The 25,078-nt window shown below is 43.0% G+C and overlaps 1 protein-coding gene across 1 annotated transcript in view; it reads right to left on the reverse strand.

The window, feature by feature from the left end:
• The window catches only part of PARD3B (par-3 family cell polarity regulator beta), a 972,625-nt gene extending 948,814 nt beyond the window's left edge, over window positions 1-23,811 (reverse strand). Inside the window, exon 1 of the mRNA XM_028510082.2 lies at window positions 23,137-23,811. Within this exon, the coding sequence (XP_028365883.1) occupies window positions 23,137-23,256 (120 nt within the window). The 5' untranslated portion in view covers window positions 23,257-23,811. The remainder of the gene's footprint in view (window positions 1-23,136) is intronic.
• Window positions 23,812-25,078: the final 1,267 nt, after the last annotated feature.

Genomic DNA, 25,078 nt, shown 5'->3' on the forward strand with positions numbered 1-25,078 from the left:
CAATGAACATCCAATGACTAAAGTAGAGTCACTCAAAGAACAGAAAACTGAAGCTCAGAACCGTTTAATCAATGAAAAAATACTTTGAAGGACTAATGAGATTTAGTAAAGGGTTTTTGCCATTTATTTATACACTCATGCATCTAGTCAACACACATCTCAGTGGAAACTACATATCAAGTTCTATGCTAGTTCCTGGGAATAGAACCCACAACCAAATCTGCTCAAAGTCTACTTGAGAAACCTGACTATTACATTGGAGACACATTTAGACTTTTATGGTGTATCAGGCACTCTCTAAGCACTTCTTTGTGAAATCATTTAGTCCTCTGTAACAATGCTACAACCCCATCTTACAGATGAGGAAACGAGGCACAGTAAGTATAAGTTGCCCAAGGTCATACAACTAGTACATAGAAGAGCTTGCATTTAAACCTAGGTAATCTCACATTAGAGACCACACAAATGACAAACAGGTCATGTTTCCTCTCAAAACTGAGATGTCCCCATGCTAGGTGTTAAGCTTCAGACCACTATGTAAAGACCAGGAAATGTAATCTCTTATGGGTGCTAAGTACCAAAATAAAAGGGGACACTCAAAGTGCCCACTGAAGGGAGGGATAATTCAAGGAGTTAAAAGTACAAAGTGCATGTTTGAAGCCACATGTGTTATGAACAAATATTAGTTGGGGGTTCTGCTATAGTTCTTTTTAAAAAGAGACAACACAGAAATGGAAATCAAGATTTAGGAGACTAGAAGTCTTCTTTCTAATTAACAGTTACTAATACTATGAACTATCATGCCTGGTACCATGGTTCCCAAACAGCTTCAACTTAGGAGCTGTACACAACAAACGAACAAGCAACACACAGTGAGGAGCAAGTAATAATAGCCCTGGGCCCACACATCCAAGAATAAGAGGTTCTGACACAGTTACTTGGTCAGTTCACAAGCGAAGTAAATGCCCAATTGGCCAAGCTCTTGAAATTGATGCTGAGACACACTGGAGGTCCTACAGGAGAGGGAGAGACTGGACAGAGGAGTAAAGAGACTGGTCAACCCTGGGCTCAGCGGGGGCCAGCAGTGCAGAAAGCAGCTGGGGATTAGCCACAGTGACAGAGCAGGCATCCAAACATTGATGCCCACGAGCAGAAGTCAACTGAGAGAGCTAAGTTATCCTCGTAGACTCTGACAAATGAGAAGAAAAGAGCCAGTGGTGGCAAAATAAAAGGCAGATAGATGATCAAGTCTGAAGGACAATCAGTGACCTGAACCTCAATGCCTTAGCACCTGCGGGCATCTGGAGACCACTCTGATGGCATATCAACCAGAACTACAAGAAAGCAGGGAGCATAATCACCTTACAGAGCCAAATCCATCACTTAATAAGTACTCAACCAAAACCAAAAAACTATTCTAGCTGAGCATATGGCAGGGAAGAAGAAATTATAATGAGACATCCATACACTCAAAGAGAATGGGCAAGGGACCACTCCACCAAGCTGATGGCTGATACTGACATGGCAGACTCACCCAACCTCTCGAAGTCTCAGTGGCATCTTTGGTAAGACAGGGGTGAATGGCGGCCCCCATCTCTGAGGCTGTGGGCAGTGGCTGAGATAACGTACACACACCGTCTGTGGCTGACGAATGCTCAAAGAATGTTAGGTACTATCATCACTACTGCCTACATCAATGTCGCTGTCATGATCTCATAACTGTAGCCACAAAAAGAGCTTACAGTCTAGTGTAAAAGATATCAAGAGTGAAAAATCAGTGTAGATAAGGAAAGTATGGAGATGGCAGTGTGGAGACTTGGCTCAATTTCTAAGTGTCTCTTACATCTCGCTCTAGCATCATATTTAAGGTAAAAAAAAATAACCCAAGACTGGGGCTAGAAGAGCAGGCAAGATGGACTGGTACAGCAACCAGCCATACTGGCCTGTCCCCTACATCATCTGTCTCAACATGTGGTCCCTGTGACTTCATCCGAAGATCATTGTTGAGTCGATTATCTAAGGCAGCAGAGGAATCTCAAGTTCCATTCCTTCTAGGAGGGCATATAACATTCCACTCCCCAGGCAGAGTGGCCATTTCTGAGACGCAACGCTGTATAGGTGAGGGGCACTGTCAGACAGAACTACAGTTACCTGCAAAAGGGTAGGAGACACACAATATCTTCATTGTGTCTCCTTGGCTGGAGAAGTGTTTGACACATGTCTACCAGCCAGTGAATAATGGCCACACAAATGAATAACTGATGTTATGATTTTTACGTATACAATTTAAATAGCTTTGTAGAGCGTCTAATTACTGAGCTCAGCTCCTCAGAGAGTGAAGGAACTAAGGTACTGTCAGAAGACAAACCACAAACTTACTGTGTTTATAGAAATATTTCTGATATCAAGAAATTAAATACATATCTGGTTTAACTGGCTTCTGATGCAATGCCTGAAAACATCCCCATTTGCACTAAGCACAGGTCAGATTTCTCATTATGAACATCAGTAAATGTTCTGGGTTAAAATATGAAGCACGTTTAGGATGCTGCTGATGTGGACAGAGGTCAGTTTCTTCCCACAGTGAGGAGGGAAGCACCTCGAGCTGCGTTCTTTCCTCCCCACCTTTCCCCTGACAATGTCTGCCCCTCTCCCTTGTCACCCCTGCGCGCACCCACCTCCTCACCCTCCTTCAGCCTCTCCTTTTATCTTCTCTTGTTTCTGCTTCCCAAAGGAACTAAAGGCAGACGCCAGGCACCTCATACTGTGGAAAAGCTTCCATTTCCAAAATCATCTCTACTCAAGACAAGTGTCCTTTTCCTTCTGGCCAAACACCTGACACAGTCTCTGTTCTCCGTGTGGCCACCCGCTGCTGCTTCTGAACTCTTGGCTTTATTTTTTGTTCCCCTCCTCCCCAGTTGCAGGGTTCTGTCCTGGATCCAGGTGGTAACTCAAAAACTGATCTCTGGAACCTGATATCTCCTTTCAGAGTGAAGAATAAAAGTTATGCAATTATGAACCCATTCCTACCATTGTTTGCATAGCAGTGCACCGTGGAGACCTTGAGCCCTTTCTGTCATACATACATGTAGCTGTGGCAATAATAAATACAAACACATTATTTAATTCAGAATTATTATAACATATCATAGGCCTACACCCTCATTAATTTATGCTTAAATATTTCAGAGTTCATAATACTTTGGTATGAACTTAAGTTTGTTCTCCAACTACTCATTCACTGATACACTTTAGTAAGTGCTTTATGTATGCATAGTGCTATTTAAGGCATTACAATGCATTAAAACAAACAAGCAAACAAAAAAAAAACAAAGCATTCTGCTTTCAAGGAGGTTACAATCTAATTAGGAAGGTGAATTATATATATTTCAGACAAATTGATTTCCCAAATAAATTAAAGATGCAAAAAAAATTTCAAGGGCTTAACTCTACTTAAGGGGTTAGGGAAGACTCTTATGGGAGACTTAGAGCTCAGAAATTGTATAGAAATATACACTGTTAATTATAAATGAGTTATCTATTCATCATATTTGATCATAATAGGCCCCTAAAAGACCACTCCTTGGAAGCAGGTAGAAGTTATTCCTTAGAAATGTGCATCTGAAAGTCATAGATCATAGCTGGGAAAGGGCCTTAGAAATAAGCTACTCTGTCCCTGAGGTCTTGAGAGCTCAAGGCCTCGCCCACAGTTTCAGAGCAGCTCCTCACACTCACAGAACTGCAGCGCCCCACCCCACGGCCCAGACACCAAGTCCAGTGCTTTTTCCAAAACCCCCACGTGGATCTGTTTGCCTTTCTTTGCCAGCCAGTCTAAGTTAGCAGATTTTCTACTCAAAATATTGCCTGAAGTACTAGAAATAAAGTATACAGAAGTCAGAGCTAATACCAACAGGATTTACATGGCTCAGTTATAACAGCTACCTATTTGACCTTTGGTTTTTCCCACTTGCACTTCATCCTGTACACGGTCCTGGACAATCTACCTACAAGTCAGCCTTTAATTTTTCCTTACTACTGCTTTCTCTGGCCTTTGGAGTAAAGCTCCTAGCCAGGCATTCAAGATTTGATATTCTTGAGAGAGGTTCTAAAACCACAACATTCTCAACTACCAGTCCTCAGTAATTGAGCCCCCTACACCAGCCAGATAGATATAATCCTGACCAGGACAACAAAGAAGTTGTCAGGCTTTATTCTACCTGCTGTTCTTTGCCAGGCTAATCACAGGAGGCGGCACAAAGCGGTGAATTGTCATCCCAACCTCAACTGTAGTGATGAGGTCTGGTCTGGCCATACCTCGTAAACAGAGCCAAATTCTTCAGGCTCCCCACCTATGCCAGCTCTTGGGAGTAATGGACTCACTACATGAACCAGACACTCTCTGGAGGCAAGGTGCACCATACACAGAGTACAAAATGCTTTCCTTCCCACTGGGGTTTGAGTTCTTCAATTTACCATGCATGCTTGGTGCCTCTATGGTCCTCATATACACAACCTCATCAGACTTGGTCTTCAGAAAAGGCCCAATATTTTGACTCCCTCAGTACTGGTGACCAGACAAACCTCCAGTTCAATGATCACCCAAACCACCACCTATAAACTTCACCACATACTTTACAATTCCAGGCCCAAACAAGGCAAGGCATGGCAAACATGCATGAAAATGGTTTTTGGGGTTTTTTTTTTAATGCCACCTTGGTAATGCTTAATATCCTGACCTCTGAGGCCACAGCAGCAAGTGACCCCAGGCATACAGAAGCATTTCCACTTAAGCATCATCTCCCCATTGTTGCCGAAACATGTACTTTTTTATAGTGTTCTCACCTCCCCGCCCAACTAGTTTGCATCACCACCGCATGGGAAATTTAGTGTTCAAAGCTGCATACCTCATAACATCAAAGCCAAAGGAGAAGTAACTAAAGTTTCTCTAAACTATTTTTATTTACAAAAGCCTATCTTATATCTTATCTTATTATATTAGATATTAGATATTATCTTATCTTATATTATATCTTATAATAATATCTTATTATGCAAGAATCTACCTAAACAACACGCCCATAACCAAGAACACAGCACCTGAGACTGGCTGCAACACGCATGTGGGAGGTTTGATTTGTCAGATGGTATGAAGTCCACATTCTTCACGTAACAGTCACATGAATATCTGTCATTGTTGATATCATTGCTACTACACATTCTGTCTTGTAATTCCAACCTATATATTGATAATTTATATACAGCATTATTTAAACATTTATAGTATACAAATCTACTCTCCATGAATCCGAGTTTAAAGAAAGGCAATGTGATTTTCCACAGCACCTCCAGTCCTACTATAAAGATGAGTGATCATCATCTCTGACTTTTTGAAAAACAAAAGAAAGGAACTGTACAAACGGAGATGATTCATATTTAGGGAAGCCCCTTGGCAAGAGAGTCTAAATGTGGAACTCTGAAGGAAAAGCAAGAAAGCAGAACTGCGCAGGCCGCCCTGACCGGAGCACCACCGACTCAACATCGCCAATTCTCCACGCTCAGTAGGTGGCTGATGAAAAATAAAAATACTCTTATTTAAATGTTGACATTTCGGGTATGTCATTGAAAATAGTGATACAGTTGGGTTATAAAATACAAAATAATGTCCCTAATTTTTGTCGTAATTTTGTTAATCAAATTTCCATGGTTTCAACCCCTACTCCAGGCATGCTAACAGTACCGTACCCTACATGCCAGCTGGTGTTCTAGCAGTATATTTTTAATGTTTTAAATAAGTTTTGCCACCTCTTTTTCAGAGAAATCTTTTAACTTCAAGATAAAGGTAAGTACAATCTTTTGTACTTACATGTACATCCTCCTTAGGTTATCTTTAAAAATAGTACTAAAGTAGGCAGACAACATATTCCTGTTTTCAAAGAAGTAGAATTTATTCCAACCTTCTGTTGCCAGACCCTAAGTAGGCTCCCAGTCAATGACAAAACATTCTTCTTTCCCAACCGTAGTTCCATGGCAACTGGTCTGTTTGTAACTCCTTTTCGATAAAATATAATCTTGGGTGGAGATTATGAAAAAAATTTTTTTGAAGTTCATGGATTTGCAGACCAAGAGAAACAGCTTCTGCCTACCTGAGGAAGCAGTGTCTGACTCACTGTGAACTTGTCTCCAATGCTGTGACTCCAGCAAACAGCTCTCAGAGTGGGGCCTGGGAGCCCGGGGCATCTCGAGGTCTGTTGAGGAGGCCCATGGAGCCAAAAATCTCTCCCCAAGCAATTCTAAAAGGTTATTTATGTTTTATTTGTCCCTTCACAAATTTATAATAATATTTTAATCTTTTCAAAAATACTTCTAAATGTTCAAATATATTAAACTATCATTTAGAATTTAATATTTTGTTTAAAAATAAAAGAAAATGTATAACTGTTTATATTTAAACATGGACATTAGTTTAAAAGGGCAGATTAGCTACTTCACATCCATTAGGGTAGCTATTATATTTTTTAAAAAAATAAAAGCAAGAAGGAACAAAAAAGCAATGTTGGCAATGAATCAGAGAAACGGAACCCTTTAGACGTTGTTGGTGGGAATGTAAAATGGTGCAGCCAGTGTGGAAAACAGCACGGCAGTTCCTCAAAAAATTAAACATAGAATTACCTTATTATTCAGCAATTCCATTTCTGAGTATACATTCCAAACAACTGCAAGCAGGGACCCAAACAGATATTTGTACAGCTATGTTTATAGACCAATCTTAACAACAGCCAAAAGGAGGAAAAACACAAGTGTCCCCCAGAGGATAAGTGGATAAATAAAATGTGATGCATACATACGACAGACTATTATTCAAACCTGAAAGGCACAGGCATTCTGATACATGCTACAACATGGATGAACTGGGAAGACATTAAGTGAAATGAAATAAGCCAATCACAAAGGACACATATTGTATGATTTCACTTACATGAGGTACCTAGAGTAGTCAAATTCACGGAAACAGTGAGTAAAACAGTGATTACCAGGAGACGGGGGAGGGGGAAGGGGAAGTTGTTTAATGGATACAAAGCTTCAGTTCAGGAAGATGAAAAAGTTCTGGAGTCGATGGTGGTAATGCTTGTACAACAATGTGAATGGACCTAACGCCACAGAGCTATACACATAAGAACAGTAAAAATGGTAAATTGTATGCTACATATAATTTATCACAATAAAGAAGTCCAATATATAAAAAGGGGGGATTAAAAAGCCTTCCTTCTCAACAGCACAGCTATACCATCTACATCTAAAGATACCAAAAAAAGGCAAAACTAACACACCAGGGGTCTCCGATCCATGGAAGGATCTACTAGGAAGGAAGGAAGGATGGAAGGGTTAAAGGAAGGAAGGAAGGGTTAAAGGAAGGAAGGAAGGAAGGAAGGAAGGAAGGAAGGAAGGAAGGAAGGAAGGAAAGAAGGAAGGAAGGAAGGAAGGGAGGGAGGGAGGGAGGGAGGGAGATTGAATAAAACTGAAAGTAGACAAAGACATGAAAGTTATTTTTTCCTTGTCCTTAACTGGTATTAGTAATTTACATAATTGTGTCTTACGCAACAGAACATTTTCAAGTAGTTAAGTTATAACATCATTTTGAAATTAATCACTAAGAATTTACAGAAGTGAATATTTTCAAATGCAGCTAAGATGAGCACTTTAAAATCCAAAAATGATTACAGCTTTTCAAAACGAGACATGAAAAAGCCACTGAAGCACCTTACAAGGCGAGCTATTGTATTGCATTAGCTGAAGAAGTGCACACAATGCCTGAGACACTAAGAAAACCTCATACAATTGACATTGCTGATGATGTTAGCTTAAAAAAGGTATGACAGTACCACTTCCCAGTGATACAGTAACTCCTCAAATGAAAGATCTGGCAGAAAATGTGAAGACTGAGTTAATATCTCATCTGCAGAATTATACCTTTGCCTTACAAATCTATAGATATGTCTGAAATTGCAGTTTCTTTGCTAAGAAATGACTACTTGGTGCTGATCCCGATGGAAGAACTTTTTTTTTTTTATGTGAAGCCTGATGATAAACACTGGTGCTGGAATGGTCCACGTATTGAATAACTTGTTGGAATCTCATGGTTTATCCTGGAATAACGATGTTAACACTTGCATTGCTGGTGAGGAAGCAATGGCGGTAAAACCGCTGGTGCCTTTGCTCGCATCGGGGCAGTAAACTGTACTAGCACTCACTGCATTCTTCACTGCCTCTCACGTGACTTAAAAGGCAGAGGGGGAAACGTATGAATAATTGATGCCCTTGATGAAGCAATAAGAATGTTGTCAATCTTAAACCCTTGATTTCACATTTTTGACACTTTCTGGAGAAGTAGGAGGTGCACAAAAAGTACTTCTGCATAATGACAAACAGTGGCCACCTTTGAGAGGAGCACCCGTATGACTGATTGAGTTGAGCTGAACTAAGTGGCATTTTCATGGAGCGCCATTTTCATTGAAAGGCTGACAGACGAACTATGGTTTTTTATACTTAAGCTTTTAACAGATACTTCTCAAAAATGAATGATGTAAACCTGGGCACTTCATGGAAAACAAATGATGGGATGTGTTGCCAATGATAAAGCAAAAATTAAAATTTTGGAAAAACTGTATCTGCCACTGGGAGCTTGACAATTTCCTAATACTTACACCTTTCTAATGAAATCGACGGAAATATAAGTGTATGTGTTTTTTTTTTAATTGTATAAGGAAATGTGTCAGTATTTGGAAGAGCAGTATAACCTGGAAAAATGGGACAGTGGAAGATTTGGAAGAGTGACGAAGCCCAATAAACCAATGTCTTCCACATGACCAATGTATGATGTCAAAAGATCACACACGGATAAAAGATCTATTCAATGTACAACAGAAACCAATGAATTGTAATGGAACAGGGTTTGAAAATTTTCATTGGTATGATTTCAGATTCCACACTGCAACCAACTAACCGTTAAGAAACCATCACTTACTGAGAATTATTCCCATGATTATATTATATTATATTATATTATATTATATTATATTATATTATATAAGATTCCATCTTGCTTTAGAGATCCTCCTTGCTTGCTGACATAAACAACTAGGTCGGGAAATTCCACATGACGTGGAATTGCAAGTGACCTCTAGGAGCTGAGGTTCAAAGCCAGGGCCCTCAGTCTACAGCTGCAAGAAATAAATTCTGCTAATACCCTGAGTGAGTGCAGAAGCAGATTCTTCCCAGTAAAGCCCCCCGAGAATGCAGCCTAGCTGAGATCTTGAATGTAGCTGGTGAGATTCTGAGAAGTCAGCTAAGCTGTACCCAGATTCCTGACCCACAGAAACTGTGACATAATAAATATATGAGAAAGAATGACATACAAACCATCACTTGTTGCATTTGCATGTGGTATACAAAAAGCATGTCTACTGTTAACTGAAAAAGCTATTAAATTATTCCTCCCTCTTCCTACTACATACCTGTGTGAGGCAGGATTTTCTTTATATATTTCAACCAAAACAACACATTACAACAGTGTACATGAAAAGGCACATTTGAAAATAGAACTATCTAATAACCAATCATCAAGGAGACTTGCAAAAAAAACATTACTCTGTGCCACTCTTCTCACTAAATTTTTTTTTCTTGTTTTGGAAAATAGTTATTATTCATGACAATAAGTGATCTTGTTATAGGCTCATTGTTATATTAAATCAATTAAATATATTTTAATTTGTTTTAACTTCTAATATGCAAAATAGAAATTGTCATAGTCCACATAAGAAGCACTCCCAAGTCCTCTAAAATGTAAGGTTGAGAGAGAGTGTTGGGACCAATAATTTTGCAACATTTCTATCTCTCTGTCTCTGTCCCATGAAACACTTCCCCCTCCTTTCCTCCATTGATCTAAATTCTGTCCGTTTTGACATATGGCAATGCCAGCTGTGAGCACTCTGCCTGCTGAATGCCCAGAGAACTCACCTGGTATCTGGCTGTTGCTTTCTGAACTTTCAATAGGCATACGTGTCTCTCCAACTGGAGAGTAAAGCCCTGAAGAAAAGGGACTGTACTGTGTGCCCAATGACAGGGACTCAAAAACCCCTCCTGCCTTCTCCAGGCTAACTTCATTATAGAATGAATAGGCATGCAATTAAGACCAGCCCCTGGGCTTCAAGCAATGCTTGATACAGCCACACCACAAAGGACGTGGGATGAGATGGAATTGGGGCAAACGTGAGTCTCTGAAAGGTCACCAGAAGAGGCAGGTAAGGTACATGTTTATGTGGAAAGGGAAGTACTAAACGTTATCAGGCAAGAAGACCTTTATTTCTCAATAAAACAGAGTGCAAGTTATTTGTGTACAATTTTGGAATTTTGCAGGGGAGGGAGGGGAAAGGGGGAGAGAGAGAGAGGAGAGAGGAGGGGAGAGAGAGAAACATTGTGAGGAACTGACAGAATTCCCCGAATGACTCCTACTGTGAAAGCCAGGAAAACGCATTAAACTGAGTAGCAATTGTTTATCAGTTGAATTGTGTCCCTCCCCCTGCAAAAAAAGAGATGCTGACTGCAAACCCCTGGTATCTATAATGTGACCTTATTTAGAAACACAGTTATGCTGCCACAAGCTAAGAAATGTCTCAGGCAACCACAAGCTGGAAAAGGCAAGGAAGGCTCCTCACTCTGAGGCTCTGACAGGCACGACCCTGTCAACACCTTGATTTTGGACCTCTGGCTTTGAGTGCTTTGATAAACTAAATTTATCTTGTTTTAAGGCCATCCATTTATGGCCCTCTGTCATGGCGCCTCTAGAAAACTAGTAAGCGATGGAGTGAAGGACCCCTCAGTAACCCGTCACATTTCCAACTAGTCCTTCCTCGCCAACCCCCCGCCAAAAAATCTGAAATGCAAATCTAGCTGCAGCAACCAGAAAAAAAAATCTTTTAACTAGAAATTCCTGAAGTGTAGTTAGATTTTTATAAGGTTCTGAGAAAATGTCTCTGATCAGACACTGCTGTCAAAACTCAAGCCCACTGAATCTCTATAAATGTGCTTTTAAATACAGAGACAAGGATTATTTATCCATCTCGCATTTCCTCAACAATCTGCTACAAAAGGAAGTAATCCAGAACCTAATATTTAAAGTTACCAATACTATTAATATGTCATGATAAAAGAAATATAGGATGACAAGTAAAACTCTTTTCATGTCTCCAAAATTCTATGAAGCAACCCAGACTTCTAGGCCAGGAAGACCCTTAGCTGATGTGCTGCGCATTCACAAGTCTCAAGGTCCAAGATTCTATACATACACTCATATGTGCTACTTGACATTTTAGTCCATGGGAAAACTCATTTGTACACTTATAGCACGTTCTTGACTTTAGGAATTTACCTTCAGCTTCACACTATACCTCAATCTGTAAGACAATGGGATCTTAGTGCTATGGGGACTTTTGATGACCCATCCAATGTCCTCTAAACATCTGGTAGCCAGCCCCATTGGCTTTCTAAATGTGGACCCTACCCATTAGTGGACAGTGAAATTAATTCGATGTGTCCCAACAACTTTTTTAAGTAAAAGAAAAAATAGACTAAAAATATCAGACGGTGTCATTCACAGGAAGAGTACATGCACTCATGAAACTTTTATTTCAGTTGCCTATATGTTCTGTGGGTGCTGAGTCATGAAGGAAAATCTTATTATTGCTGTATTTATCGGTCAAAAACCCAGCAGGAAACAGATGGTTCACTCAAATTAGGTGCTTAGGAGTATAACAAAGACACTGTTAATAAAGGCTTGCACAGGGTTAAGAGAAGACATTGAGAGGTAGTGCCCCTAACAGTGGTGAGCCCTTGCCGCCAGCTAGGACTCGAGGGGCCAGAGAAAGAAGCAGGTGCCAATGCAGTGAACACAGGGAGGGCTGCCTGATGGGAGCTCTGGCCATCAGTAGAGAGGCAGGCAGCCCACAGTGACCTCGCAGGAAGGGAGCTGCCCACCCTCCCTTCTTCCGTGGGTGCCTCCCCCATGGCTGACCCCAACTAGAAGCCAGAGAGCTAGAGAGTCCACACCTCTCAGCCTTTCGGGTCACAGAGAGGACTGGAGAAAGGTCAAAAGCTCATCTGGAGGAACAAGCAGAGGACTTCCAGCCTCCTCAATCTCTTATCACAAAAGTCAAAAAAAAAACAAAAACAAAAAAGCAGCAATATACTCCATGCATTCATCAACTACTCTGAACAGTTTTATTTCTGGAGGCTGCATTTTTTCCACACCTGTCTTCAAATTCCAATCCTGCATCAAGGCTCTAATCTGATGCCAAACAACCGATGCAAGAGATTAGTATCTAGATGAATGCATGATTTATGACCTCAGCCAGGCCTTGGACACTCCCCAGCAACCCCGTTATCTGTCCTCAGCCTCCCACCTGTCTTACCCCTACCTAAAGGTCTCCTGAGGGCACAGACCTTGTCTCACTTGTCTCTGTATCCCCAGGCCTCAAGGAAGAGCACAGGGGTGTAGCCACTGAAATGTCTGTTGAATAGTGACTACAGAAACCTCACAGGCTCTTTCTCCCCATTTCTACCCATAGACAGTTAACTCCCAAGTCTGATTACTTTGCCTGGAAATCTCAAAGACAATTTCTGATTCTGCCTCAATATGTCTAACCCCTGCTCCCACAGCAGGGACATGGACCAGTTTCTCCACCTCCAGTCTCAGCTCCCTCTGTCTCCATCCCCCAAAGCAAACCATACGAAACAGCAGATCACAGTATCAGCACCCTGCCTAGACTCCTCAAGCTCTTTAGCTAGTCATAACGAAGGTCTCCTGGCTTTGACCCTGCCTTTGCCAGAACAGCCACATCCCTTACTACTCCTTCCCACAATCACCCGTGGGAAAGTTCCAACAGCATTCTCCTCTTCCCCAACTCAAACGACCACTTGTTTACCTTCAGTCAGATGTAGGTGCTCAAGGTCTCTGTCTCTGCCTCTCTCTCTCTCTCTCTCCCCCCCCACCCTCCCTCCACTCCCTATCCCCATGTCCTTCCCCATCCTTACTGAACTGGCAAGTGTCTATTCATCCCTCAAAGCCTTGCCTAGGTACAACTCCTTCAATGAAACCTGCAGAACTTCCCCAACTCTCTCCACACCAGGCAAAGTCAAAGTGAATCACTGCATTTGTCCACCACTCTAGGGCTTCTCCACCTACCTGTGCTTTGTTTATTTACATTGTTCTCTCTGCTCTTTTAGTCTGTAAGTCTGATGGAGGCAGGGTCTATGCCTTATTTTATTCTATATCTCCAGCACAAAACACAATGCTTGATGCAAAGTCACCTCTAAATCATCTCTTTCCAAATAAAGTGACATTTAGATTGTTAGATTGTTACAGGCAACCACAGCAAAGCATGCACTCCTTGGAGGTCTAACTAAAGCTTTCTTGAGTGCATGATCTACATTTTATGTGATGCAGATAGGACTGCAGTTTTTTTTTTCCATCATTCTTAAAAATTAGGTATCCTATTATCTCTGTATCCCTTCCCCAAAACAGGCCAGCTACCTGTAAAGAGGAAGGAGTACAAATTATATCTATACACCCCTTGTCAAAAACCTGTTTCACTTAGAGGTCCCTCTTTCTAGGGTTCATGTCTCTATAAAAGAATTGGGGTAAAACTCATCCTAAATCTCCCTAAAGAGGTATCGGAAGTCTATAACTGGAGCTCCCCAAAAACCCTTCATTTCGGCCTCACATAAAGCAGTAAGATGGGTCTGATCATTTCCCCTGTCAATGTGCTTCTCTGGTCTTGCTGGTAGTGTCTTAGGCAAGAGCTGCAGACATTTCTGTTATCTGCCTCTGTTACTGAGTGGACCCCACCGGCTCTTCCTCCAGGGTCCAAGACCACCTGGTGAGTTTAATAACCTCACCTGGAGGCAGAAGACAGAGGCAGTATTAGGAGCATTTGTCTGGGTGATACTTGGCACTGCATCTGATAGGGACTAAATCGAGTAAAACCTTCTTAACCAGCTGTCCCTTGGTATCCACAATTCCATCTCATTGCAGTCCAAAAAGTGAGGGTCCAGCAGTCTGAGGAATGACAGGGCCCAGAGATGAGAAGCAGACCTGGCAGCTCCTCAGACACAGACACTGTGCCTTTCAAAAATAAGGAATCCATGCAAATGGAGATAATCCAAAATCATTTTTAAAATTACTGTGAAATTAATGAATAGGATACTGAAGATCACATATAGTTTAAATATAAGAGACAGTGCTTTACAACTCTTCATGACACAGAAACATGATGTTCCCCATTTGAAAGTTAGGACTACAGAGCACTCAGTCTCAAAAATATGGCAAGTGAGTCAACCTGTCAGAATTTAAAGACAATCAGAGTGGCAGATACAATGGACCACTGAACCACCGCCTGCCGCAAGTGTGCATGTGATGAGGCATTTGAATGCAATCAAGAGAAAAGTTGCATTTAGTCTTTTAGAAAAAAAGAAAAAAGCAAATTCATACCAACTATAAAGATTCCAAACTTACAAAACGTTAGTTGAATACAAGGCCAGTCTCATTTTTATGGGAAAAAAAAAGCAACATGAAATTTAATATGATTTAACAAGTATTGATGGCAGGGGTGTCAAACTCATTTTCACCGGGGCCACATCAGCCTCAAGGTTGCCTTCAAAGGGCTGAATGTAATTTTAGGACTGTATAAATGTAACTATTCCCTTACAGTTAAGCGAGAGCTCGGCGCTGCCACCGGGTAGAAACAAGGTGCCCAGCCAGATTGAACAACGTGGAAGGCCGGATTCAGCCTGCGGGCCTTATGTGTGCCACCTGTGACTTATGGTATTCATATTCCATCAGCAGGTACTATGCTCAAAACAGGATAGGAAAATAAGAAGACCCATTTTTGTCCTTAAATACTTGATAGCACAGTAGGGAAGACACAGCAATTGCAGGATGTGGCAGAGCCTGGCGAGCTGCTCACCATATCCAAGTGGGCTGGTCTCACCAGTGGAATGCTAGCACAAGTGATGCCTGCCACTTCCAGGCCAGGCCCCAAATCTCCTGTGGCCTCCTCTATACTCTTTATCCATCTGTCAGCACAGTGCAGGAGACCTACAGAAAACCCCAAGGCCAAAGGGAAAAGCAGGTAGGGGATTGTGTGGGTCCGAGCCCCACCTCCCACCCAGAAAGAGAACCCTTCACTGCAGCGATAAGCTCTGGTCATTTGGGGTTGTCTGTTAAGTTAGCAGACCCTGACTAATAAACAGGAATGTAAGAGGTAGTATCCAAATTCAAAGCACAAGCATGGGGAGCTCTGGGAACACAAGAAAGAGGGCAAAGGGAGGGAGGAGATTTTTAAGGAAAAGGAAGATGGAGCCTCATCCTGAGGGAGGGACAGGATTTACCTGGGGCAGGGCAAAGTGCCAAAGAACACTAAATTGCATGTCAAAATTTAAAGGGGACAAAGGGATAAAGAAGACACTAGACAGGTAAGCAAGGTGTGGATTTTCACCTAAAAGCAATGGGGAGCCACTTGAGTATTCCCAGAATTACTCTGGACATGATCAGATTTGTGGCTGTAAGGCCGTCAATGGAAAATGCTTTGGAGGAGTTGAGAGCCAGTAGAGACACACAGGCCAGCCAAGGGTCGGCTGCAGTTCTGCACAGTAGAAATGAGAAATATCATGGCTCGGGGTTGGAGGTGGATCTGAGACATATCACCTGAAACTAAAGGAACTTTCTGACCAACCAGAATATAAGGGAGGAGAGGTCACCGAGGAAGGAAGACATTCCAGGTTTCTGAATTAAACCACCAGGTGAATGACGGCACCAGGAATGGAGAACGGGGACAAGCAGATTTACAGAGAACAGCCTGGGCTGGAAGTAAATGCGGACTGTGAAGGGAGTAAGGACCAGAGGCAGGTGGATACTGGGGTCCACAGTAAGTTCGGGGCTGGAGGTGTGTATTTAGGGAAGCCCTGAAATAGATGAGATCCCACTGAGAACAAAGCCGGAAAGAAGCCTAATGTACCAGCACACAAGGACATAAAGAATTTAGGGAAAACCTGCAAAGACTGAGAAGAGATATGCTTTACAATCCTGGAAAGTTCATAGGTAGAGAGAGCTTTAAAAGTGTATTAAAAATTAGGACTGAAAACCATGGTTTTTAGGTACCAGATCTTGATAATCTTTTTGAAAGCAGTGTAGCTGAGGAAGGCATGAGAACCAGGGAACTGGGCTAAGCAAGCACATGATGAGGCCTTAACAGATATTTCTAATTCTCTAAAATCCTCTCCACTGTTTATTTCAATACCTTTAGACAGATGCAAATTGAATAAAATATTAATGTATTTGTAATAAAAGCAAAACTGCATTAAGGAAGCATGAAAATACCTCAGGGTGGCCCCCAAGGCCGTCACAATCTGGCCCCGGTTAGTCTGTGCACCGCCACCCACCCCCCCACCCCCGGGCTCCACTCAACTCTGCACAACTCTTGTCAACCAGCTAATGCCTTCTCACTTTACTCCCCCCACCTGGAGTGTCTCGTCCCACGTTCTACCTGGCAAATTCATGCTTCAGAACAGCTTCAATGTCTTCTGTTTCAAACAGCATTCCTTATCTCCACTGTATCCCAGCAAGCACGAGCCACAGCTCATTCACATGTGTGCCTCGTCCCACGGAAGGCTGTGAAACTCATCAAAACTAGAGACAACCGCTGATGAATCTTCATGCTTTTGTCGCCAAGGCTGGCTTTGTGACAAGTTACATTGGTAGATCTTCAAAGAACTAAACTTCTATTACTCAGCTTCTTGTGTAATCCTCTCCCTTGAATATAGGCTGAGCCTGCTACATGCTTTAGCTAACAAAACATGGCAGAATGCACACCAGCTGAGTTGCAGGTCTCAGCCGTAACAGCACCTGGCAGCTTCCACTTTTGTACTCTTTGGAGCCCTGAGTTGCCATGTAAGAAGTCTCAATGTCCTGCTGTAGAAACCATAGGAAGAGGTCATGTGAAAATGACCCGATGCTAAGACTACATGGAAGAGAACCTAGAAACCCAGCTGTCAGCAAGAACCAAGGCTCCAGACATGAGTTCCCCAGATAAGCCATTATAGTCAACCCCCAGCTACTGAAACCACCCTCTCTGGGGCACTGGTTTCAGGTGGTATCTCTTAGATCTGTTGCATGTGGAGGAAGGTGACAATCTTGAACATCCCAGACCTAGAAAACATCACACTGAGCCCTCTCCATGTATTGCCGGCTATTATTTTAAGCGACTACATCTTTGGGTAGCTCCTAATGGAGCAAGAGATAACTGCAATGAATGACAGCAAGAGAACAATTTACTCAACAAGAGACTTATCAATAGCCTACTATATACCAGGCACTAGTACAGGAGCTAGGGATTCAACAATGAAAAAATAGATACAGATCTTTACCTCTATTGAACTAACATTCTAGTGGGGAGAGACACACAACAAATATGGTTAAAATAATCAGCATGGTAGTTCTGTGGAGAAAAATAAAGCAGAAAAGGGCAATATAGAGGGTGACAGGAGGGGTTATCATTATAAATAGTGTGGTCAGGAAAGTTTCATGGAGAAGACAGCAATCTTTTAAAATAGAAAAAATAAGGGAGTCGGACAGGTGGATTACTGCAGGCAAATATTTCGGGCAGAAGGAACAGCACACAAGGCAGAGCCTGTCTGGCGTGTCTGAGTAACAGCTAAGACATCAGTGTGCACGAGGGAGAGTGAGATGGTTGGAGGTGAAGTCTGAACGGTATGAAATAGTATCTCATAGTCCCCAAGACAGCCCAGGTTCGGTGATTCACTAGGATGAGACGCAGGACATATAGCCATTCTCACAGCCATGGTTTATGAAGGTAAAAGGAGAGAAAGCAAGACCAGGAAAGGAACCAGGTGTGTGGGTGAAGTTGGAGGGAACTGCACGCGAGCTTCCACGGGTCCTCTCAAGGTGGACCCACCCCTCCAAGCAAGGAGTTTTGGCAACACATGTGAAATATCGTTTACCTGGGGGGCTCGTTAGAGACTCAGCATCCCAAGTTTTCACCGGGGGCTGATGACAGAGACCCCTCCTTTCCCTGGCATCCACAAAAATCTCAGACCTCCAGAAAAAGAGCAGGTATTTGGCACAAATTATATTGCTTACATAAACAGTTTTGGCAAAATGAGTCATTCTCTTCAGGGAATGGTGGAAACCCTCCACAAATCTAAGTTCCCAGATGCCAGTAAAGGACCAGCCTTAAGAGCGGGCCGAAGGCTAACAGTCCCAGGGTACTTAACTTTTTCCTGCAGACAGCCAGGCCATTCATGCAGCACATCACAGGCCATCTCACAGAGCTGAATAGAAGAATGAATGGCATGACACTTGACTAGAACTTTAAATGATCACTTTAGCTTCTGTCTGCAGAAGAGATGGTAGCAGGGGCATACATAGGAAAACTAAAGTCCATTGTGGTGGGGGGTGAGGGGCAAGCCCTAGCAGGCTAACAGAAAAGCTAAAGAGAAGTGGTCCGATTCTAGATATATTGTGAGAGTAGAGCCAATATGATTTGCTTTTGACTGCATATGAACCATAAGAGGAAAGGGGCAGTCAAGGATTATTACCAGGATTTCTGGCCCCAGCAACTGGAAGGAGGGTATAGTCATTCAATGAGATGGGAAGACTGTGGGAGGGAGGGGTTTGGGGTAGGGGATCCAGAGTTCAGTTTGGGCCATGCTAAGTGTAAGGTGTCTCCCTAACATCCAAGCACAGGTGTCAAGGAATCTGCTATATTGGAGTTTGGAGTTCAGAGGAGAGATCTGGGTTGTCACTAAAGAGGTGGGATTTGGAGTCATAATGCTAGATGAGCTCATCCAAACACACCTAAATCTCACTGAAAACGTCCCAAGTTTTGTTCTCCACTCCTTTTGGTATTAAAAATGGAGGATGTATACCTCAGGCTGGTGCTTCTCAGATGCAGACCTCAACTTATTCTATAATTCAGCTGGGTTTTGCTCATGTCTAAATACAGGATTTAGGATTTTAAAGGCTCTCTCTACTACCTATGGATACGATAATAGAGACGCCTTTCCAATGGCAAAGTTCTCAAGAGAACAGATGGCAATGTCTATGAGCAAGTCAGGCTGAGGACGGCCTCGGATCTGAGCTTTGGACCAGTGGTTTGCAAAGGCAGCTGAGAGGCATCATCAGAGGAGCTTGGGACCTGAACTGTCCATTAAGGTAAGCCATTTGTGACTTTAAATTAATTAAAATGTAAAATTTAGTTCCTCAGTTGCAATACCATGTTTCAAATATTTACTAGTCATATAGGGCTAGAGGCTATCCTATTGGAAAACACAGAGAACATTTCCATCATCGCAGTCAGTTCTTTTGGACTGCACTGCTTCAGACTGTCTAAGAGAGGCCCAAAGTTCTGTATTGTAATATATCCCTTAGATGGTTTTAATAATCACCTCAGCAAACAGTCTCATAAAAACCTGCCATTAACACCTGCCCAACTTACACCTGGCTAACGGAGCCATCTGAGCACAGCATCCAAACTGCAAATCGGGGCTGTGATCGCCCCAACCCTGGCTCGGTTGGAATCACCTAGAATGCTTTTTAAAACACTTATATCCAGTCTCCACTCCAAACCAGTGAGTGAGAATCTTGGAGAAAGGATCTCAGGCATTTGTATTATTTAAAATGTTAAATGTTAAAATCAGAGGTGACTAATAATCAGCCGGGGTTCAGCCCCCGAAGGATATGGCTCCATCACCCCTTCACCTGTGACACATAATTTTGATGATAAATTAAACTAATTACTCAATGATCCCCATCTTGACTATTTAAGAAGACAATCTCCTCCCTACTAACTACTTAACTAAATTGGATTTAGGGCCCGGGACACTGATAAACTACCAGAATCCAAAGACAAGTGATCCCATAATTCTTGCCCATTAGTCAATGCACCTCCCCACGAAAGTTCATGAAATGGGAGGGTGTGGGGAGGCGGCAGACATGTCCACTTCCCAGATTTCAGAGCATAATTAAAACCTTCCTCAGCTTCTGCAGCATCCTACCTACTTCGGGCCTTATCTGATGCTGACTCAGCTGGTTCCCCACATTCCACAAATACCAGTCTTCTCTGTTTTTTTCTCAGCAAGAGGTGGATGCTTCTCTGTTGCTGCCCACAAAGTCCAGAATAGCCTCCTTGGCCTTCACTTACCCTCCAAACTTTAGAAACCTTGAATCTAGCCTCAATCTTGAAATCTGACTTTCTGCCACCTAAATTATTCAGGGCCCCAGAAGACACCGACTTAAGTTACATTCAGTTCCCGCCAAATTTTGTTTTCTGTACAGCACTTCCTACCTGGATGCCTAAGAGGAACATTTTTCATACTTGATTTGCAAATCCTGCAATATCTGCCTCAGATCTGTACGGTGAAAGATCATGGAGAGGAACTGTGGATGTCCCACCTCTCAGCAAGAAACAAAATTGCTCTCGTTATGTTGTTGTAGCGATTTGCAGATGGAATTGCCTTTTAAAACAAACTAAAAAATTAACAAGATGGGGAAATTCCAAAGCAGAATAACCTACTGGGCTGTGTAATTCATGACAGCCTAAGGACCTAGAGAGGCAGTTCTAGGGTTCAAATCCCAGTTCTGCCATGTACTAGTCATATCGCCGACTCTTGTCCCCTCTCTGTAAAGTGGGAAAGACAGTACCTAGTGGAGTAAGTCCTGGTGGAGTAAGTCCTTTGACACATGTAAAGACCCTAGAACATTGCCTGCACAGTGTAAGCACAATTCATGTTGGTGATTATTATTGCATGCAGGTTTTAAAACCTTGCCGTCCAGGAACAAGCCTTTTCAATTGTTTTTACTGATTTAAAGAAATGAACTTCTGACAAATTGTTTTTCAAATTGAATTTTGACATTTCTGGTCTTTTCCCATTATTTTCTAAATTCAATGGATAAAAGCATGGAATTTGTCAGAGTATTTCTTGACATTTTAGTTCCATTAGGAATTCCATTTAATATTAGTTAAGCCTTATTATGATTACAATATTATTTAAAATGAAACTATGAGAGAGGAATATTTTGGGAGGGGAAAAAATATCACTTGCCACGTATTAAATTGAGATTTTAAAAGCCAAGGAAGGGAGGGAGAATTTATAAGCTGCAGGTGACCTTTATATATTAGTGAATGTGGCATTTAAATGTAAACAGAAAAATGTAATGCCTGGTAATAATAGTAAACTGGATCAATACAATTACATTACGGGTTCTGTGATATTATAAATTATGCTTTCAGTCCAGAAATATCAATAGCTTTTTAACACCTTTTAGGATCAAATTATAATACACTAAATATCATCTAGTTAGTTCCCTGTGTGTTCTTTATAAGCTTATAGCTTATTTCTATTACTTAGCCCCATGTACTAAACTTCCAAATGTATATGATTTTAGGGCATAAATTATTTTTAATAATGAGTTAAAATAAAATAACTCATCATTTCATTATGACAATCTTTCAATAAGATCTACTTCAATAGTTAGTCTAGAATAATGTTACTATCAACCTTAGCTTACTTTCAAAGTTAGTGAAACTTGACTTCAAAGACAACTGGTTACACGTGTAAATGTCAGTTTAACTGAATTACACAATGTAAACAGCACACGCTATTGTAACAAAGAAAAAAAGCATGAGGGTGGATACTCATATAGTTTTATAGGCCACTTTATTTTCCTCAGTTCTATTAGTAAAGAGTTCAGCTTCGGATATTATATTGAATGTATGTACAGACCTTTCACTAAACAATTCCTGAATGTTTGACTGATCGAGGCAACACAAACATGTATTTATCCAAAGTAAAAAATTTTTCTGTATAATAATTTTTAGTGGAAGCACAGAAGGTGCAGAGATTTTTCTTAAATGCCCAAACTATATATTTGGAAGGAACAAAATTATTTTTATGCCTTGGATAACCTGTAAGACATTGAAAGAAATTACATCTTCCCATCATTACACTGGTCAACACGCTATTTCTACAGTTCTCACAGTGTGAGAATAAATGTTGAAAGAACAGTTGGCCTCTAGAGCAAGCGTGTATGGTGTGCCTGTTTCAGCAGGGTTTGGGGCACACAGGATGTTCCACGTGAATGCCTTGAATGCTTTCTTCTCCACTGAATACACAGTAGCTCAGCATTTTACCCAAACACCTGACATGAGTTCTAGTGTCCAGCTAAGTCTTTCTGAACACGCATTCCACTCTAAAAAACCCTCTTTCTGGGCTTCACTTAAGTTTTACTTGTTTCTGAGTTCAGGGACAGAGTTGGGGACAGTCTTGGTCTTCATCTCAATAGTCCTCCAGGACGAGACACAGACCACATGGGTAGTAAATGCTCATGAAATGTGCGGCATTAAACTATAAGCCCTGGAAATGTAGACTGCTTGGCGTAAGCAAATAGCATCCTTCCACCAAGTTCCTTCCCAGTCAATCAGGGAGGACAGGTCATGAGGTTGAAATTCCAAGGCCTCCATCAGTTCCAACTTCCCAGTATGTTACTTGCACCAATCAACTTCCCAACTCCGAAGAGCCAAATGCGGTGGGCCTTAGTGGATCAAAAATTGCACCTCAGGTCAGCAGCACCTTCAAGAGTTCCCCTGAAAAGTATTCCTTCAAACAACTTTCAAAGCAGAGCTTCTCAAACTCCAATGGTCATTCCAGTCACCTGCGAACTCGTTTAAAAGTGGACTAAGGCAGTGAGTTTGGATCAGGATGCCAGACTGAGCGTTTCTAACTGACCCCCAAGTGACTCCCAAGCTGCGGTCCCTCCCACCTCCCTTTGAGAAGCAAGGCCCACAAACTCCCAAGGACAGCAGTTCACTTATATCAGCAACATTCAAAAGTTGTGGCCACAGGTGGTGAGAAATCAAGTTGCCTGGGTGCTCTGCGTCCCCTGAGAATCGCCACCAGGTCTTCAAGGCACCTGGCAGGTGCCTTGGCCTCTGAGCGCTCGCAGATACACAGCCCAGCAGCCGCGCCCCCCTCCTCCCTCCCGGCGCGCGCCCCCAGCGCTGCGCTCACCTTCTCCCGGGTCTTCAGGTACCGCTGCAGTGCCTGCTGCGTGAGCTCCCGGACACGCAGCTGGCCCTCCTTGCAGGGCACCACAATGCCGATCCTGCCAAAGCACACGGTCACTTTCATCCTGGCCCCTGCAGACCACGCTGGGCCTGGCCGAACAGGTGTTTGGCTCCGCGGGTGCAGCCCCCACTCTCGGGGGACGCGCAGCACGGGCAGGCCCGGAGACCCGGGGCGCCTCTCTTCGGCGCCCCCTCAGGGCCCGGGGCTCGCAGCAGCACCCCTTCGTCCCAGGGAGGCGGCCACCGGGGGGGCGGGAATCTGGGGTAGGGGAGGCTGCGGGAAGGACTACCTCCCAGGTGGCCGGGGACGAAGGGGTGGGGGGCCAAACGGCGGCACCGCGACTGGGCTCCTCCTCCTGCTCTTGCTGCAGCCCTGGCCCGGCCGAGGCGGCTGCTACGCGCGCACCAAAGCGAAACTGCCGGCCCGGCGCAGCTTTGGCCCTGGTCCTGGCCCTGGAGGCGGCGGGGTCGGCCCCAGGCCCCGGGCTGGAGTGGGCGGTGGCGGCGGCGCGCGGGGCCGGAGTTGGGAGGAAACTTTTGCGCCGGTCCCAACTCCTCCGCGGCGCGCGGCGCTCTGGGCTCCCGCGGCCCCCGGGCCGGCCTGGGCCCGGCTCTTAAAGGGGCCGCGGCGCTGCCCGGCCCCGCAACTCACTCGGCGGCGCGGAGCCTGGACCGCGCTGGGCGGTAACTGGAGCCCAGGAGCCTGGTCCCCTCACTGGGTCTCTCCCTGGCTCTCTCCCTCTGGCACACACATGGAGCCCTGGGGAATTGTAACGGGACCTGAGAGCTACCCACCGGGGACTGAAACCAGATCTCATAAAGCACGCTTGAGGGAATAGCTAGGAGACTGCAGAGCTACATCCTTAAAATGAGGGGATTGGAGCAAGATTCACGGAGAACCCGGGAGCAGGTGCTTCTTGGCACGCCCACCCAAACGCCTCAAGCAGTGGCTGTTCACAGGTACTGAGCTGCAAGGATGGCGGAAGGGCCTGTTAGGAATTTGTCTTAAACACAACACCTCATCTGCCCTCTGGAGCCCTGAGATAGCAAAACAGAAAGGATTATTGAAGATAACGTGGCAGCCAAATCATCCCTTTTACAGAGGAAGACACTGAGTGTTCCCACAAAAGTCACATCGCAGATCCAGATGTGACCACATATGCTTACATGTATTCTTCTGAAATGTGCCTCCTGGGTATTTTTATTATTTTTTTAACGGGAAAAAACAATTTTAAAAACGAAGTTCATGATTTGGAAGATGTGTATCCATCACCAATTGAAATAGGCATATCTGGAAAAAAAATTCAACAAGTAACACCTGCATCACAATTAGCTCACACATCGAATGAGCTCCTTTGCGCCCAACATCAACCCTGTAAAGTAAATATTATTTTCCCATTTTGTAAATGAAGAACGGTGTTCAGCGAGGTTAAGGGGCTGAGCCGACCCTGTAGTTAGTTATGTTGAAAGGAAATCAGCATAACCGATTCTTCCGATGCTGAATTTCTGCTCTCCCCGAGCAGTTTTCTCAGCAATCAGGTTCATCCAAAATGATCCTTGGGGCTACATCATATGTTTCTATATAAAAGGGTTTGTTCCTATGTCAAGACACACTTCGATTGAACTTGAATTGCCCAGGAAAGTATGATAATGCACAGGAGATTAAATGTATAGGCTTGCCGACTTTGAGAGTGTTCAACTTTTTAAACTCATTCCTACATGTAGTAAGTATATATTGGTTGTCTTCTATGCACAGGGGCTTTATATATGGGTCAATGGCATCGAAGAGGATTACACAGACCAAGTGGATTTGAAGAAAATATATTAGTAAAATTTGGTAGCAAATCCAATACAAACTAATTTAAATAAACTAAAGACAGAATCTA

This window comes from Phyllostomus discolor, chromosome 4, assembly GCF_004126475.2.
Source record: "Phyllostomus discolor isolate MPI-MPIP mPhyDis1 chromosome 4, mPhyDis1.pri.v3, whole genome shotgun sequence".
Lineage (NCBI taxonomy): Eukaryota > Metazoa > Chordata > Mammalia > Chiroptera > Phyllostomidae > Phyllostomus > Phyllostomus discolor.